At 46.8% G+C, this 13,864-nt stretch overlaps 1 protein-coding gene across 1 annotated transcript in view; it reads right to left on the reverse strand.

Moving 5' to 3' along the window:
• snx25 (sorting nexin 25) overlaps nucleotides 1-12,984 on the reverse strand; it is a 33,560-nt gene extending 20,576 nt beyond the window's left edge. The window contains exons 1-4 of the mRNA XM_079249733.1: nucleotides 12,019-12,984; nucleotides 8,805-8,889; nucleotides 2,723-2,939; nucleotides 2,080-2,252 (exon numbers count right to left, since the gene is read on the reverse strand). Of these exons, the coding sequence (XP_079105859.1) occupies nucleotides 2,080-2,252; nucleotides 2,723-2,939; nucleotides 8,805-8,889; nucleotides 12,019-12,357 (814 nt within the window). The 5' untranslated portion in view covers nucleotides 12,358-12,984. The remainder of the gene's footprint in view (nucleotides 1-2,079; nucleotides 2,253-2,722; nucleotides 2,940-8,804; nucleotides 8,890-12,018) is intronic.
• Nucleotides 12,985-13,864: the final 880 nt, after the last annotated feature.

Here is a 13,864-nt window from a genome sequence, read left to right on the forward strand (position 1 = left end):
TGAGTTCATTTCCAAACGCTGCATGTTGGGCAGCAGTGTTTTATTCTTTACCAATATGTCATTAAACTGTTGTTTTAGTGTCAGACTGATTTACTACACTTCAGATCCTTCAGGGAATAAAAAGTCTTCTCCCGACAACAACCATGGAAAGACTGCAGGTTAAAGTTTCTGGATATTTTAAGGCCTTCACACACCACCCATTATTTAGTCGAATTCATTCACACACCAATATTTTCCTTGAGGAACATAAACATCAGTGACAGATTTCCATCCAGCGAACTGAGGCGGACTGTTCTTAATATTGGCAGCGACAGGTACGTAACGGACCAATCAGAGGCAGCGAGTTGACAGCATCACCACAGCCGGAGCGATGCAGGTGTCACTTTGTTGCTGCTGCTTCATTTAAACGTTGCGCCGTCATGGCGGAGTGTCTGATCGCCCTACTTTTCTCCTGTGTGGATCCTGCGTCGGAAAACTCATCAGAGAATAACTATTCGTCCACCATCTTTTCATTTCATTTCATTTAAGTGGCACTGCTCCATTTTCTGCAGCGTTGCTTCAAACTAAAGACGGCGGAAACGCTCCGTCCGCCTGCGCGGCCGCCTGAATCTCCGCCTGCGCGGCCGCCTGAATCTCCGTCTGCGCGGCCGCCTGAATCTCCGTCTGCCCGGCCGCCTGAATCTCCGTCTGCGCGGCCGCCTGAATCTCCGTCTGCCCGGCCGCCTGAATCTCCGTCTGCGCGGCCGCCTGAATCTCCGTCTGCCCGGCCGCCTGAATCTCCGTCTGCGCGGCCGCCTGAATCTCCGCCTGCCCGGCCGCCTGAATCTCCGTCTGCGCGGCCGCCTGAATCTCCGTCTGCGCGGCCGCCTGAATCTCCGTCTGCGCGGCCGCCTGAATCTCCGTCTGCGCGGCCGCCTGAATCTCCGTCTGCGCGGCCGCCTGAATCTCCGTCTGCGCGGCCGCCTGAATCTCCGTCTGCCCGGCCGCCTGAATCTCCGTCTGCCCGGCCGCCTGAATCTCCGTCTGCGCGGCCGCCTGAATCTCCGCCTGCCCGGCCGCCTGAATCTCCGTCTGCGCGGCCGCCTGAATCTCCGTCTGCGCGGCCGCCTGAATCTCCGTCTGCCCGGCCGCCTGAATCTCCGTCTGCGCGGCCGCCTGAATCTCCGTCTGCGCGGCCGCCTGAATCTCCGTCTGCCCGGCCGCCTGAATCTCCGTCTGCGCGGCCGCCTGAATCTCCGTCTGCCCGGCCGCCTGAATCTCCGTCTGCGCGGCCGCCTGAATCTCCGTCTGCCCGGCCGCCTGAATCTCCGTCTGCGCGGCCGCCTGAATCTCCGTCTGCCCGGCCGCCTGAATCTCCGTCTGCGCGGCCGCCTGAATCTCCGTCTGCGCGGCCGCCTGAATCTCCGTCTGCGCGGCCGCCTGAATCTCCGTCTGCCCGGCCGCCTGAATCTCCGTCTGCGCGGCCGCCTGAATCTCCGTCTGCGCGGCCGCCTGAATCTCCGTCTGCGCGGCCGCCTGAATCTCCGTCTGCCCGGCCGCCTGAACATGTGCATGAACCTTTTATTATCTATCAACTGACAATGTGTTTTTATTAGAAGCTCCATGGTGTTGACCCTGCGATCGCAGGAAGCGTAGTCTCCGCTTTACGCCAGTCCCTAACCAGTCCCTAACCAGTTCCTCACATGCAGAATATGATTTTATTTTGGGGGACATTTATGTTCAGTCGTTCTCAGTTGTCTTCCTAAGCTAACGTTTCCTGTTTAAGTTTTTCATCGTTAAGCAGTGGGAGATTTCTGTGCTAGAGTTCTGTAGCTTCTTCTGTAGCTGTCTGTGAAATGATACTTTTCCATGTATAAGTCGCTCTGCAGTATTATCGCGACTATATGCGACTTATATTTCAGAAAATACGGTAAATTTAAAACAACTCTTCTGCTTTACAAAGACGCCGATCCTCTTTACCCGTTGCCATGGAGAATCCTTCCTTCATACGCTTCATCGTTGGGAAACGTGAATATTTCATGTTGGCTTGTGATGAGTCACACCAGAGGTTGGTGTCAGAGTGCAGCTACCAGCCAGTACCTTTGGTGGTGATGACCTCGGTGAGGCAGCAGCGGAGGGTGTGGGACTTGGCATCCTTCTGGGGCAGCAGACACAGCAGAAGTATTCTGGCTACACAGCGGAGGAAGGCCATCTCTGCGTCTGGACTGACCAAACAGGGATGGAGGGGGAACGGTCGGGCCACTTCCTCTGGTCTGGATTCACACATTAAAACAGAAAACACACAGATTCAGGCTGAGCTTGACGTCAGATCACATGGCATCAGACGCAGCCTCGGTGACACAGCAAACGTGGTCAGTCATACTTCAGCTCATTCCTCTGTCTCTGCTTGTGAATCGTGACAGAACTGCTGAAGACGAGGAAGGCCAGACGTCTCTGCCGTTCCATCTAATTTCACGTCTCGCCAGACTTGCTCAGATAATGAAATCAGATGAAGGGTAAAGCGCTGCTGTGTGTGTCCGCTCCATCTACTGTGGAGGATTTAACGCCATTACCCTGCTCCAAAGTGAAGTAATTTCAGCCCATCTGGAGGAGGAAGAACGCTGCTGGGCGTGGATGCAGGTGGGCGGGGCAAATCAAACCGGGTCATATTTCCTGATGAGTCATATGTCTGAGCCTGCATCAGCATTATAAGACACCATCTTTCCCACAACTAACGGCATACCTGGCAGATGCAGCTTTGAGGTCGGTGAAATGTGTCAGGAGGATACGGACGCTGTCATAACACACTACGTTGACGAGGTCGATGTCAGCGAGCCTGGATCTCAGCTGGCCAATCATCTGCCACCAGTCATCCAACAGCATGGCGTACAGCTGGCCCTCGTCGCGACTCAGAGGGACGTACCAGGACAGGATGTAGTCTCTGTAGGCGTAGTCGAACACTGGGGAGAGACGGGGAGCTGATGAAGACGGAGAGCAAGCCAGGTGCAGCAGAGTGGAAGTAGAGAAAGGGACAGGTCAATCAGTCCATCACAAGGATGAGTCATAAAAGCAGGCAGACTGTGGGAGGAAGCTCAGACAGAACATATGCACACCCGCGCTAACAGCATCACACGGAGGAAAACACAGGATGAAGACAGAGAGTCGTCGCCCAATCTCAGCTTTAATTAGGAACTCCAGCAGCGAGACGCTCCTTTAGAGATCAAGTCCTTCGTTTGACGATTAAATCTAATCTGAGCCTCGACAGGTTTACCCCCCCGCCCCCATTTTCACAGCAAATAAACAGAAGACTCGGCTGTGGCAGGAAGATCTGGGCTCCATCAGCAGCCTGTGGGTGTGAATGTTTCGGTCCAGAGACGGGCCGTGCTGCCTGCACTGTGCCTGAACATCCTCAGCTTCAGATGAAAACCCATCACCACACTCTTACAGCCGCATCGCCTTGCAGCGGATACATGTCACCAAAACACACGGCTAAGAGACGGAGCCGCCATGTTGGAGGCGTTCAGATTCATCTTCTTATTCAGAAGTTCTGATGAAATATTTACTCTTCACTCTCCCTTTGCACACAAGCTGCGACTTCTGTTGACAGTTTTAAGTCTTTGCTTAAAACAATTTCTTTGCACAAGTGTGCAACTCAGGCTAACAGAGACTCTTTATTAGCTTCAGTCCAAATTGTTCAATGAGTTTTAAATTCGTGGTTACAATAGTATATTACTGTACTGCTTTCTGTCTGTTCTTTTCTATTGTTCGGCACTTTGGGAGCAGTGTTACTGTTTGGAAATGTGTTCTATAAATAAAGTTGACCTTGACCTCATCTTTACTCTGTGTCGTGTCCTCAGCAGCAGCAAGACGGAAACAGACGTGTGTTTTACTGTTCTCATTATAAATTCCACATGTTTGTTACTTTATCTTATTAACAGAATTAAACCTGAATGTTTAGACACGTTTTAACAAAGTTTACATCAGAATAGAGCTGTACAGCATATCGTTTCAGCATCGTCGGCTCATGTTACGCAGGACTTTGCACAATAAATAGCAGCAACAGAAGATAAGAAGAATGACAAAGCCAGATTTACTGAAGAAGCTGAGAGCTGTGCAGATGGCAGGACTGCAGCAGGCCTTAAAGTGCTCTTAGAGTCGTCTGCTGAAAGTTTCTGATGAAAACTCTCACGGTTAGAAAAAACTACGTCATGAAGCTGCTAGAAGGTCTGAGCTCTGATATCCACAACGTGGGATTTTCTGGCACATCTGGAGCAAAATAAATAATTCAGATAATCTACAACAGGATCATAAAACCATTAAAATCCTAACAGAAAATATAACCTCTGCTTGGGCCGAATAAAAGGGCAGAAATGCTGCCGCAGGTCCAGCAGACAAGCCAGTGATGTGCACATTTCTGCTGCTTCACAGCTCAGAAAGCTGAAATCCAGCCATCAACAGCTTGGCGGCCATGCAGGCTGTCCGACTGTGCACGGGTCGGCGTGTCCACCGCGGCCTTCTGCTGGCGTAACAGGTGGGAGGGGTCACGGAGAGGTCATGGAGACATGCAGTCAGCAGTTTGCGCTAAAGCAGAAGTTTCTTTTACAACAGTCTGAATCAGTTTGTGGTGAAAGACTTTCTAATGCCAGAGAGATGGGTGTGTGTGTGTGTGTGTGTGTGTGTGTGTGTGTCGGGGTGGGGGGGGGTTCTACAATGATAAAACTAAAAGGGTGTGATTATTTTTCTCTCTGCAGTTTCCTCTCCTGCTGTCTTCAGCTGCTAATCAAGCGTCTCTGGCGTTGCAGCGCTGTGCTGTAAACTCCTCCCACAGCCGCTTTGCTTTCATTCAGACACTGTTGCCAACTTGGAGACTTTCTCGCTAAATCTGGAGACTTTTTTTGTTAAAAGCGACAAATCTAGCAGCTTTTACTGGAGTTATTAGAGACTTTTCTGGTGTTTTGGCGACTGACTTGAAGGCACATATTGTTCTGCAGTTACTGTAAGGAAGGAGCAGCGGGAGCCTCTCCCGTCCTAAAGCACTCCCAGGCGGCCAGTCTCAGTCGGCTCCGGCTGCAGGTCCATGTAGAATAACTGCAGTAGGTTGTGGAAGTTCACCTAAACATAGTTTATACCATTGTCAGCGACAACCGGCTGCATTATTTTCCTATACATAGTTCGGCCAGTTAAACACTGTAATATCCCTCCGTTTCGCGGCGTTACCATAGCAACGGGTTAACCAGCTGGTTCAGATCAGCCGTCTTTTAACAGGTGAATGAGAGAAACGCGCTGCAGCCTGACAGCGGTTGTTTGGTATAAAATGTACATCCAGGCCGACGTAAAATAGTTCCTATATAAGCAGTAAAAGCGGATTAAACAACTCGGAACCGTACATTAGACAGTTATAATGCACGACACGGAGTCTAGAACACCACGACGCGCAGCGTTGTTAATAAATACTGGATAATGGTGTTAAATTATCCAGATCTCAATTTCAGTCTAAATAATCGTGATTATAATTTTGTCATAATCGAGCAGTCCTAATGTGTACTAGCGATAACTTGGAGATACGATATGGACAACGATAAAGTGGGAAATTATTCAATATAATGTAATTCTATAAGAAGGAAGATATATTTTTCTTTACTATTATTGAATGAAGCGTTCGAAGCTGCTGCTAAATATTTATTTATTATTAATTAAAATAAATGCGAACATTTACTCTTTATGTACAAGATGAATAAAAACATGAAATTCTGCCTCATCAGTGAAAACTTGGTGTTCATAAAATGTAAATTTATCACAATATCATCACACAAAATATGGCGATATCTGGATATTTTCTTGGACCTTTTGACAGGAAACAGTAATTTATTAATTTCTTTTGTCATTTTTTCTGTTGCTTTATGTTCAAACAACCAGAAACTGCAAAGCAAAGAGAAAAATGCAGCTCTCCATGACGTGAGAATATGCCGTACCGTGCGAAAGTCGTAGCTACCGTTTATCTTTGTGTTATTTATTCCAACACAACAAAACATTTCCTTTCAGCAGCTTTAACTCTGCCGTATCTTCCAGTCGTCACCAGGAGCAGTTCTCCAGCTTCTTGCAGGATATTTTAGGACGTTTTTGTAAGGGCTGTTTTCTCTGCGTCCTCTCCGAGGATCCCACGCATCAGCAGGAATGTAGAAGCAGTGTGGGATCATCCCGACTGCCTGTTTGGGATCATTGTTGTGCTGAAAAATGAAGCAGTTGCCAATCAGATGCCTTCCTGAGGATTCTGCACACTTTCCTGGCCCTGCAGGTCAACTGGAGGTCCAGCTCTCAGGTCTTTTATCTTCTTCTTTCAAGCCACAAATGATGAGGTCAGAGGTCAGACTTAAATCCACAACTTTCCAACGTAAGGCTGCCAACATCAGTCGACTAGTCGTGATTATATCACTAATAAAACAGTTGATGATTAATTTAATTACCAGCCTGACCATTTACTTTGTGAAGCTCTGTTTTTTCTCTAAAAACAGGCAGTTGTGGTTTTATGTCCTTTATGCACGTGTTGTCATGGCGATCAGAGTCGGGAAAACTTTCCTTCCATGGTGGAACGACGGTGATGCGTTAGCGTCTTGAAAGGAAGCGTGTTGCGCCTCCGTCGGACCTCCGTTGTCCCACTGAGCTGCATGGCTAGTTAGCCGCTAACGTTAATGTCATGTTATCAAAACTTATTTTCTGTGGATAGTTTCAGATGTTGACCTCATTTGATTTGGAGAAACTGTAAAACCTTTGCAAGCATTTACTTCTGTTTTTTAAAGTCCATCGCCGTGTTTTCCGTATTTTACTACAAGCTGTAAAGTTCATTAGATGTTGTTAAATAAAATTTCATCTTAACCGTCTTTATCTTCAGAAACACTTCAAGCTGGAAACTAATGATACCATAAGATACAATTTACATGTGACCCATCAGTCCAGGGCGATTCAAGTCGACGTCTACGATCCAGCAGGTTTTCCATCCTCCAACACAGCTGACTCAAATTATTGCGTCTCTGTGCAGAACCTGTTAAGATTAATTTAATTTAATTCGGGTGTGCTGAAGCAGGATTACATGGGAAACCTGCTGGATTGCGGCCCTCATACGACTGAATTGAAAACCACTGCATCAGTTGATGGAAGCTCCGACTATGCCGTTTGGAAATCAGCACTCTACCATCGCAGCCAGGACCAGCGTGTTAATAGGAGGCCGGGCTGCCTGCAAGTAAAACATGATGAAATAGGAAGCAGCGCACCACTTTGCACACTTTTGGTACCTTGTGCTTTCACTCAACATTGACATTTTCACACACATAACATGACTTCTAGCTTTGACATTCAGGCTTTTAGCCTGTGAGAAGTGGATTCAGAGGAATGTCCGCTTCCGTCCAGAGAAATAGTTATTCATGGATTCAAGCAGCACATATAAAATGTCCACATTAGGGAGCAACAATTCGTCGACAAAGTCCACAAGAAAAATTCAGCGATGCAAGATTTCATTGTCGACACGTCGTGTTATAAATGCCGTAACGGCTTTGCTGATAAAACGCTGCACCGGCCAACTTAACGCCATTTACCATCCATTGCTTTTCAGACAGTATAACAAGGGTGCCCAAGTTCAGTCCTGGAGATCTACCATCCTGCAACCTTTAGATGCAACCCCTGTCCAGCACAGCCAAACAACAGTCAAACAGCTGAATTCCTCTTCTGCATGTTGTTCCGCTCTGCAGAGGCTGCTATCGAGACACTTATTAGATTCAGGCGTGTTGGAGAAGGGTTGCACCTAAAACCAGCAGGATGGTAGATCTCCAGGACCAGACTTGGCCACCCCTGGTATAAGAACTGTAAACATCAAGCAAATGACTCAAAGCCCCACAGGAAGTGCTGGGGGCAGTATTGTCATTTTGTGCAACTCAACAACTCAAGACGGCGCAACAGTCGAGTGAAAACAGCTTTAGACCTCGTGCTTCTAAAGTTTGGGAGTTTATCCAGCTAAACAATCTGTCCAAACAGGTGAAACGTGTCGTCTGCCACGCAGAGTTGGCGTACCACGGCAGAACGACGCTTTAGCATGAGCATCTGGAACGAAAACACCCCGGAGTCATGGTTTCTGCTGGCGTTCCGGAGGGGTTAAGTTAGCATTACTGAGTAGTTACGTAGTTTTGTTATACCTGTCAAGTTTCCAGTTTTGGCCCAGAAACCCTAGTTTTTTTAGGAGTCTTTGCCACACCGTCCCGGATTGTTATTTTCCTGGAAATTTCCAGGATTATGAAAAGGGGAGAAAATAAATTTGTCACGAGGTGACAAATCTCTGTAAGCTTATATTTGACATTCAACTGGTTCAAGAGTAATTTTACTTTACCAAAGGACATAATGTTGTGATGGACTGGAAATCTGGGGGGTATTCACATGATGCAAATGTAGAGAGCGGGGTAAAACACACTGAAGCTTGTTTAAAAAAAAAAAGGAAAAAGCTGCATCGATTGGAAGCACAGATGGCTACAGAAATAATCGTGACTAATCAAAAAAATAATTGATATATTAGTGGACTATTCAAATAATCGTTAGTACCAGCCCTAGTACACACTCATCCTGAGGTGAACTCTGATGGGATCCAGTTAAGAACCCTTCCTGTATTTCCTCCATGTGCAACAAGAGATGCTTATGAAACGTCAACAAACCAAAGAAACGTGAATCTTTTAGGATCAAATTCATGTTTCAGTGTTTGTATGTTGACAGAAAACTTTCAGCGAGTATAAAATCTGCAGCGTTGTCAGGATCTCATCATCTCTGGAGCGAAAGAGGTCCGTTACCTTCCTTCAGGGCTTTGTCCACATTGTGTGACACCACCACTCTTCTGCTCTGGCTCGACTCCAGTGCTGGCACCACGAACCGACCCTGAGAAGCAACAACAGCAGCAGATCACTTCACCGGCTCACAAATGGTGTGAAATATGGGAACGACGTGAGGAGAGCTGGAAATCCAGACAAACAAGGCGGCCTGAATTGTCCCAGCTCACATGTCAACCAGACAAATGTTTGTGCCTCTGTTCCTCCGATGTCAACATCAATAAGTCATCAGCACTCAAACAAGACAGCTGAATGGTGGCTGCCAACTGCAGACACTTTCCTCTGAGTAACACTCATGGTGTGCATGTGCTCAGAGTGTGTGTTACGTGAGCATAAATCCAGAGGCAGGACCAAACCTCATCTATTATAGAATAAAAAGAGAAGATGTGAGGCTAAAGATGAGGGGGAAGAAACAACCACAGGGAAATTTCAGCAGCTGCGTGGGAGGAAAAGAATATGCAGCTCAAATCTCCAAATCTAGGTCATCGTTAAAGTTATGCGCAGAAAATAAAATCTATCAGATTTTCTGTCAATAAAATCCGCTAATAAAGAAGAATCCCTGCGGATTTATTTATAATGAAGATCCTTCCACATGGCCGCCAAGCATTCAATAAACGGTAGCTCTGTACGACAAAGTTTCGGAGAAGGTCAGCGGCTGAATTTAATGATCCTCATGTCTACACACAGACATGAAACCTCCTACGCTGTTATTTCGTCACATTGTCTGCAGCTCAAGCTGAACTTGAGACATAAAAACAAGGAGGAGAATGACGGACATTTAGCTGTTTGGGGTTTTTTCCCCCGTCATGTGGCTTAAAACAACAAAAATGTAAACATGGAGCTGTTCCTGCTTTGTTCCGTGTAAACTGGAGATTACTATTCTTTTTACCGATCAATACATGGCAGAGTGTCATGGCTATAAACATCTTTATTTCTGCTGTAAACATTTTTTTTCTGCTGTAAACGTGTTTATTTCTGCCGTAAACATGTTTATTTCTGCTGTGAAGTTGGTCTTTTTAACATGTGAGTCTATGGGGATTTGCTGTGTTTTGCAGCCCCTAGTGGATGAAGGGGGAACTGCAGGTTTATGCACTTCCACATAGCCTTCACTTTTAACTGCCGGAGGTTGCCGCTTGGTATGGACCTGTCCTGTCCTGAGCCGGACATGCTGGTGGACGTTATCGGAGAGCGAGGAACAGAAAGAAGCAGAGCAAACGATAAATCAAGAGTCGACATCAGACTGACTTTTACAGGCTGGAGAGACCTCAGAGAAGAGACAGGATGAAGAGTCATCGTTAGCAGATGCCAACATTTGACAAGTTCTTTTGTCTCATTTGACAAAAGAGAGATACAGATAAAGAGAAAGAAGCTCAGTGTATCAGGAAATGTCCCTCAGCCGTCTAAACCTATAGCAGCATAACTAAGGGATGCTAACCATCCCTAGCTATAGGACTTATCAAAAAGATAAGTCTTCAGCCTAGTCTTAAAGGTGGGGAGGGTGTCTGCTTCCCTAACACTAACTGGGAGCTTATTCCATAAGAGAGGGGCCTGATAACCAAAGGCTCTGCCTCCTGCTCGGCTCCTCGAGACTCTAGGAACCACAAGTTAGCCTGCAGTCTGCGAACGAAGTACTCTGCTTGGTATATAAGGAACAATGAGGTCTTTGATATATAGTGGTGCCTGGTTGTGGAGGGCTTTATATGTAAGGAGAAGGATTTTAAATTCTATTCTAGATTCAACAGGCAGCCAATGAAGAGAGGCTAAAACTGGAGAAATATGATCTCTCCTGCTGGTTCTGGTCAGGACTCTGGCTGCAGAATTCTGGATCAGCTGAAGGCTTTTCAGGGCATATTTAGGACAGCCCAGTAATAGAGAGTTACAGTAATCTAGTCTCGAAGTAACAAAAGCGTGAACCAGTTTTTCTGCATCACTCTGAGACAGAATGTCCCTAATTTTGGCTGTATTACGTAAATGAAAGAAGGCTGTTTTAGTAACCTGCTTAATATGTGGGCCAAAGGACAGGTCAGGGTCAAATATTACTCCAAGGTTTCTCACTGTAGCACTGGAAGCTAAAGTAATGCCATCCAGGTTCATTACAAAACCGGAAAATTTAGCTCTGAGTTTTTCAGATCCAACGAGAATTACTTCAGTCTTATCTGAGTTTAAGAGGAGAAAATTTCTAGACATCCAAGTCTTTATGTCTATGAGACAATTTTGTAGCCTATTGGGCTGATTTGTTTCATCTGGTTTAAAGGATAAGTATAGTTGAGTACATCTGCATAACAACGAAAGTTTATTCCATGCTGTCTAATAATTTTGCCTAAAGGGAGCATATATAGCGTGAAGAGTATTGGTCCAAGTACAGAACCTTGAGGAACTCCATGACTTACTGTAGTTTGGGGAGGAGGACTTGTCATTTACATGAACAAACTGAAGTCTATCAGATAAATATGATTTAAACCAGCTTAACGCTGTACCTGTAATTCCAATCACCTGTTCTAGTCTCTGTAACAGAATGTTATGATCGACTGTATCAAATGCAGCACTAAAATCAAGCAAGATAAGTACGGACACAAGTCCTTTGTCTGAGGCCATAAGAAGGTCATTAGTAACTTTCACAAATGCTGTCTCAGTGCTATGATGAGCTCTAAATCCTCACTGAAACTCCTCGCATGCCATTCGCATGCCATTCGGCGATGCCATTTTAACATTATACAGAGGTAAAAAAAAAAAAAAAAAGGAAAAACACAAGGTTGATGTCGTTCCTTATCGTCCGTGTGCAACAAGCTTTAGAAAAAGAAACTTTTAACTTCCGATTTCTGGTTTTCTTTCTTTAAAAACACTGTTGTTGCATTTTTATGTGTCAAATGCCAGCTGAAAGTCAAAGCTAGCTAGATGGGTTTTTCCTGCGCTTCTAAACTCGTTACTCCACATAAATGTTCAAAACTATTTAATACATTAGGTTACTGAAAAAAGCCTCCTGGGTACAGGTATAGGTCATTTTCTCCGACAGAAATCCAGATTTCACATGTAGGATTTATTTATTGTTTACTTTACTTTGACATCAAATTATACAAATAAACCAAACTTATAAGGACAATTAACTTGATTTTACATGGTTTTAGATATAACTGTGAGAGCCAGGAGTGAGTCAGAAGAAGAAATGTTGACTTCTTACCATGAGTTTGTTGAAGAACTGGGACTGTGCAGCTGAATGGCCTCGGTTTCTGTCAAAGCTGCTGACTTTCAGAGGGCTCTTCCTGACAAGCAAAACAAAACTCCCGGCCAGAAAACACAGCAAGGCGAACGAGACGTAGATGAACAGCTTCAGGAAGAAAGAGGTGAGAGTCAGGCCTCCCCAAGCCAGCTGGAACAGCACCGCCGCCACCACGCCCAGGCAGAAAGCCGGGATGAACCGAAAGGAGGAGTCGCCGGTAGGAGAGGCAGACTCCTCTTCTCCTCCCGGACTGCTGCTCCCTCCAGCCAGCGGTGTCGTGGTCGTTGAGGGGGTGGGCATGCTGCCACCCCACCATCCATATATTTGTCACTGCGAGTTAGGCTGCAACTTTGGTCCCTGCTGTTGGTATCCTGCTGACGTGTCCCCTCGTCTACACCGCTGTCTCCAGGGAGAGGCATCCCCACGCCGACATCTCCTCTCCGACCCACGCCGCTAGGGTTCCCACACTCCTCGCATCCGCCCAGCAGGCTCAAAGCTCCACCAGACAGAAAATGTTCCTGGAGAAACACCAACAGTCAGCAGAGCTGGAGGTGGTGGATGGATGGATGGATGGTGGTGAGTGGATGGATGAATGGATGGATGGATGGACGGAGGTGAATGGATGGATGGATGGAGGTGAATGGATGGATGGATGATGGAGGCTGGATGGATGGAGGCTGGAGGTGGATGGTTGGAGGTGGATGGATGGATGGATGGATGGATGATGGAGGCTGGATGGATAGATGGATGGATGATGGAGGCTGGATGGATGGAGGCTGGAGGTGGATGGTTGGAGGTGGATGGATGGATGGATGGATGGATGGATGGATGATGGAGGCTGGATGGATGGATGATGGAGGTTGGATGGATGGAGGCTGGAGGTGGATGGTTGGAGGTGGATGGATGGATGGACGGATGGATGATGGAGGCTGGAGGTGGATGGTTGGAGGTGGATGGATGGATGGATGGAAGATGGATGGATGATGGAGGCTGGATGGATGGAGGGTGGAGGTGGATGGTTGGAGGTGGATGGATGGATGGATGGACGGATGGAAGATGGAGGCTGGAGGTGGAGGGTCAATGGAGGCTGGAGGTGGAGGGTGGATGGAGGCTGGAGGTGGATAGATGGAGGTGGAGGTGAATGGATGGAGGATGGATGAAGAGAGCTCCGCCGTCACCTTGGAGACAGATAGAAGAGTAGCTTAGCAACTGTTGCTAACCAGTTGGACTAGCAGAAAGCTAACTCAGGAAACCTCCCGGTTCACACTACCTGCTCTAAAGCCGAATGAACTGTATAAACTGTGTAAATATGTGAAATGTGAGCTCTATGGAGAGAAAGTTGAGCTGCTGTGTGGTTGGTTTGTTTGCAGGATGACGTCAGACGGCTAGCCGAGGTGGCTAGCGGATGCTAAGCTAGTTAGCTCGCTCGCTAAGTATCCACTCCAGCTAATGTTAGCTTACCTTTACTGAGAAGAAAAGCTGCCCGACAACAACGCTACATGCTCGCTTTGCTTTCGGTAAAATGTGCGTCAGGGGGCCTCGTAGCGGCTGAACAAATGCTTCATAAACGCAGACAGTAAATAAGTAAGAAATTAAATCCACGACAGAAAAACAAGTTATTTTCCTTGAGCTGCAGCGGACTGACAATCTCTTCCAACGTGACAGGGCGTCAGCCAATCAGCGCCGGAGTAGGCAACTGGCGTTGTGCTCCTTTCATATGTCAGCGCAGTTTGAGTGGGCGGAGCTCTAAGGAGTGGAAGTACAAGAAGAAACCCCGCCCAACAAGTCAGCCAGCCACGTTCTGTGT

The sequence above is a fragment of the Telmatherina bonti genome, assembly GCF_933228915.1.
Source record: "Telmatherina bonti genome assembly, chromosome: 12".
NCBI classification, from domain to species: Eukaryota; Metazoa; Chordata; class Actinopteri; order Atheriniformes; family Telmatherinidae; genus Telmatherina; species Telmatherina bonti.